Source organism: Blennius ocellaris, assembly GCF_963422515.1.
Source record: "Blennius ocellaris genome assembly, contig: SCAFFOLD_297, whole genome shotgun sequence".
In the NCBI taxonomy this organism is placed as follows: Eukaryota; Metazoa; Chordata; class Actinopteri; order Blenniiformes; family Blenniidae; genus Blennius; species Blennius ocellaris.
In genome coordinates this window covers 17,501-22,473 of record NW_027662169.1, presented here as the reverse complement: position 1 = coordinate 22,473, position 4,973 = coordinate 17,501, and the positions used below count along the sequence as shown (strand labels likewise).

Sequence of the window (4,973 nt, the reverse complement as noted above, 5' to 3'; positions counted from 1 at the left end):
GTCAGAGGCCCTGATGCAGCGGCGCCTCAGGAGCAGGAAGTGAAGTCATCCTTTGATGTGTCCAGCCTCTTTTTGAGAGGCTCTTTGAAGCCGTCGTCCTGCAGGAATCTAGAGGACCAGTGATGGACCAATGACTCGGACAACAATAGAGAGCCTCGACCTCCGGGGTGAGGCACGGGGTGAGGCACGGAGCCTGGACCTCCGGGGTGAGGCACAGGGTGAGGCATGGAGCGTGAACCTCCGGGGGGAGGCACAGGGTGAGGCATGGAGCGTGAACCTCCGGGGGGAGGCACGGGGTGAGGCGTGGAACCTTGACCTCCGGGGTGAGGCATGGAGCGTGAACCTCCGGGGTGAGGCACGGGGTGAGGCATGGAGCGTGAACCTCCGGGGTGAGGCACGGGGTGAGGCATGGAGCCTTGACCTCCGGGGTGAGGCACGGAATGAGGCGCGGGGTGAGGTACAGGGTGAGGCACGGGGCCGTGCAGCTTCCGTGGTCTGCAGAGTAAAATAATATGACTGCAGTTCAGCTCACGTCATTCTGTTGTTTTCTATTTTTAACGGCCCGTCGTCACTAATCAGGCTCCTCCTCCTCCTCCTCCTCTTCCTCTTCTTGTTCGTAGCGTCGAGGCTCAACGGTTGATTTTAAAACGACTATTTAAAGGAATAGACGAGGGTTCTAACGTCGACGTTCACTGGTGAACTGATGTCTGTGTAGCGAGTCGTGATGCTAAGCTAGCAGACGTCAGTCTGATAATGTGTTTCACTGGGAATCGACCGCAGCATGATCGAGCTAATGCTAATCATGAAACGGCGAACGTCACGTTAGAACAGACACGTCGGATGTTACTACAATCTGCCCGCTACCTTAGCTAGCAGCGAGTGGTGACATAGCCGTGTTCTGCTAGCTGTAAGCTATCCACCGCTACCGTTCATGCTGTTTAGCCACGAGCTGCTAACAGTAGCCGAACACAAACACAGCTTGCTAGCTAGCACCGCCGAAGCGCGCAGAGCTCAAGCTCACGTTGCACAATTGAAAGTGAATGAATTTAGCGAACGTTCGCGACGTCACTTCCTTCTGTCCTCCGGCGTCACGAGTGACGACGGTGACAAAGAGATGAAAGGCTCACAAGCAGAGGAAAACAAAGACGAGGTTGGAAGGAGAGAAGAAGTAGAAAGAAGATTGTTTCTTCATAAAGAGACGTCGTCACGAGGAAACCAGAACATCGGTCACATGGTTTTTAAACAGACTCAGTCGTAAACAAGACAAATGTTGCCGTAGATCAGTGTTTTTCAACCACTGTGCCGCGGCACACTGGTGTTTCCGCGAGATATCGTCAGGTGTGCCGTGGAAAATTATCCAATTTCGCATTTTGTCTAAAAAAACATTTGCTCTCACAGCCGCTGGCAGCTGGTACTTCCAAGGTAGACGTCCTGTTATGAACCAGAACTTCATAACAGGACGAGACTCCACACAACACATTTCTCACTCCTGGTTGATCACCAACATCCAACAAACCAAACTAGACGAGATAATTAACGATCTGAACCGAGGAACAAAAACACAACACAAGCACAAACCAACACACAACAACCCCGACAATAACCCTCGATAACCTCCGGCAACACATAACCTGAACTCCCATCATGCACTGCAGCGACCAACTCTGTGATGCTACAATACTCTTCACCACTAGAGGGCAGCACAGAACTTTGCCGGTGAAATGTAAAGTGACAGACGTCAGTGTGGTTCATCTCCACCTCCTGCTACCATCTTGTATCAAAGTACTGTGTCAGTGACAGTGATGGAGAAGTTTTTGAAAAGGAAGAATGTGAACCAGGATCTCAGCTCTTCATCCATCAGGTCCAGGTTTCACACTGACGGAGGCACTATTAAAAAAAGTCCTTGCTTTCTGGATTTACTGGATTCCTGTTGATAAAACTTTGATGAGAATGACTTTATATTGTTAATAGAGGCTACAGAGTTTCACTTTTTAACATTTCCGGGTGGTGGTGGAGGTGGAGGTGGAGGTGGTGGAGGTGGAGGTGGTGGTGTGCCTCCAGAGTTTTCCAAACAAAAAAGTGTTCCTTGGCTCCAAAAAGGTTGAAAAACACTGGCGTAGAGAAGCGCCGGTCCAGCTAGTCGGGAAAGTGCTTTGAAGTATCTCTTTGAAGTGTCTCTAACCCTCTGATCTCCTCCTCCCAGGCGTCATCAGCCAGTGGCAGAGCGAGTCTAAGGAGCGGGTGATCGCCCTGGTTCTGACCCACCTGCCGCTGCTCAAGCCGGGGAACGCCGAGGCCAAAGGGGAGTACATGCGGCTGCTGCCGCGCATCCTGGCGCACACCATCGAGCACGGCCACCACCTGGAGGAGTCGCGCCAGCTGCTGTCCTACGCCCTCATCCACCCGGCCACCTCCCTGGAGGACCGCGCCGCCCTGGCCCTCTGGCTCAACCACCTGGAGGAGAGGGCGGCGGCCCGGGGCGACTCCCTGGAGAGGCCCCCCCCGGCGGGACCACCACCACCCCCCCACCACCACCACCACCACCACCACCACCAGCACCACCAGTCCACGCCTCCGTCCACGCTCGCCTCGTCCGGGTCCTCCTCCTCCTCCTCCACCAACACCTCCTCGTCGGGCACCCTGTACCCGCTGCACCACCACCAGCGCTACGGCTCCGATGACCGGCTGAATGGGTGGAGGGACTCTGGGCTGGGTGGGGGTTGGAACCAGCCGGGCTGCGAGAACGGACACCTCCTGCTCCACCCGTCCTCCTCGGTGCCGGCGACCATCAACACTGTGGGGACTGGAGGAGGCGGCGGCACCAGTAAGTGACCTCCATCCTCCACCTCCACTTACTCCTACACCTTCACCTCCTCGTCCATCTTCACCTCCACCTCCTCCTACACCTCGTCCATCTCCACCTCCTCCTGCACCTCGTCCATCTCCACCTCCTCTTTCATCTTCACCTCCTCGTCCATCTTCACCTCCACCTCTTCCTACACCTCGTCCATCTCCACCTCCTCCTGCACCTCGTCCATCTCCACCTCCTCCTTCATCTTCACCTCCTTGTCCATCTTCACCTCCTCCTCCATCCTCCACCTCCTCCTCCATCTTCTCCTATTCTCCACCTCCTCCTCCATCTTCACCTCCACCTTCACCTCCTCGTCCATCTTCACCTCCCCCTCCATCCCCACCTCTTCCTCCATCTCCACCTCCTCCATCTCCTCCTTCATCTTCACCTCCTCCTCCTTCTTCTCAATCTTCACCTCCTCCTCCTCCTTGTATTGAAAGTTTCCAGCTCCTCCTTGATTCTCCTCCATTAGAATATTGATCCTAGGAGCTACATTCAGAATCTGCTGTGTCTGTGTGAGCTGGACTGGCTCCGCCCCCACACACGCCCATCTATGGGAAGAGGAGGAAGTTCTTCCTCTCGTGGCGCCATGTGCCAGAGCAGAGCTGTCTGATTGTGGGAGGAGTCAAAAGGGGGAGGAGCCCACCTTGATTGTGATTGGCTGAACCCCTGATGACATCATATAGGGTTTGATTTCTGATTGGCTGCTTGGAGCAACACACTCTAATTAGATTTTTAATTCTCGATTTTTAAGATCGGGGTGTTTTAACGGGAAAAGTAATGAGATTACTCAGGTTTGTGTTCCTGCACTTCACCAGTAATACGTTTAGTTTCTACCCGGTTCCACTGCAGCGTTTCTTCTTGGGCCAGTTGTTGTTCCTCTACACTTGAACCGCTGCCTCTCCTGAGGACGTCTCAGTCACTGTGCAGCCGCCTCGTCTGCGCCATGCTAACGCTAGTGTCTGCGCCATGCTAATGCTAGCGTCTGTTGTCAGTTTCACACGAGCGTCTCTCAGCTGGAACTCCTGGTGAGATCGAGTCCAACAAGGCGGGTTCCAGCGGTCAAAAGGAAGGATTTGACTTTTTTATCAGCCCATGTGACACAAAGGGTTTTCCTCTTGTAGTGGAAACTCTGAGTTTACTTTAGGGAAACTGGTTCAGTCACCGTAGCGATGCTGAACACGCAACACATCTGCATTTTTGCGTCGCAGGCGGAGGCAGTGCAGAACTCTGGAGTTGTTTCACGCCGTTCCAGTTTGGTTGAAGGTCTGTAGCCACGGAGGGAGGAAAGAGTTTTGGCCACAAACGAAGCTGAACGGAGTCAAGAGAGTAAAAAGATCAAAGCTCACAGCTGCTCCAGAGGTGGAGGACGACACACAGGGAGGGGGCGGGGCCTCGGAATTCAACATAACTCTGGTCAGAGCAGGATATTTCCAGACCAGAATGCAAGGGGCTCTGTGTGTGTGTGTGTGTGTGTGTGTGTGTGTGTGTGTGTGTTTTTCCTGGGAGATGAAAGAAACAGCTGAAGGTTTATAAATACAGGCACATTTAAAGCTCCTGCTCGCTGCTCCAAGAAAGATCCTCTTGTATTTCTGGCTTCCAGCAGCTTCCGTCCCACACAAAAGACACGAGGCGTCCATCCGTCCGTCCGTCCACAGCCTGAAGCTGCAGGTCCACCGGCCGGAGGGACGGATGGACGGACAGATGGGACGCCCCGGGTCAGTGGAGGCGGCGAGACGTAGACCTCTGTTGTTGTTGTTTTGTTTACTGAAGAAGAAACAAAAGCAGGCGACTGCTCCTTAGAACAAGCTGAACTCCAGGTAGAACGTCTCGCTTTGTGAGGACGGAGGACGTGACGGGACGTTTCCTCAGAGCCTTGAGACTCGTCTTTCGGCGTCCAGGCGTCTCACTGAGCAGTCGGTGCAGAAACGTCCCAGGTGGACATCGTCCCCGTCGCTCAGTCTCCCTGTGTCCATCGTGGACAGGAGGGTGACCACATGGGTATAATTGTCTGAACGCATCAACCTGATAGACCCCCCCCCCCCCCCCCCCCACCCCGCCCCCCCAGCATTAGTCCGAACCACAGCAGCACATACCAGCCAGCCTTTCCCTTGTAAGGCCG

General features: G+C 54.3%; 1 protein-coding gene across 1 annotated transcript in view; it reads left to right on the top strand.

Moving 5' to 3' along the window:
* Positions 1–440: 440 nt before the first annotated feature.
* samd4a (sterile alpha motif domain containing 4A) overlaps positions 441–4,973 on the top strand; it is a gene marked incomplete at both ends in the record, with an annotated part of 21,242 nt that continues 16,709 nt past the window's right edge. The window contains 3 exons of the mRNA XM_080521623.1: positions 441–464; positions 1,399–1,411; positions 2,204–2,824. Of these exons, the coding sequence (XP_080377749.1) occupies positions 441–464; positions 1,399–1,411; positions 2,204–2,824 (658 nt within the window). The remainder of the gene's footprint in view (positions 465–1,398; positions 1,412–2,203; positions 2,825–4,973) is intronic.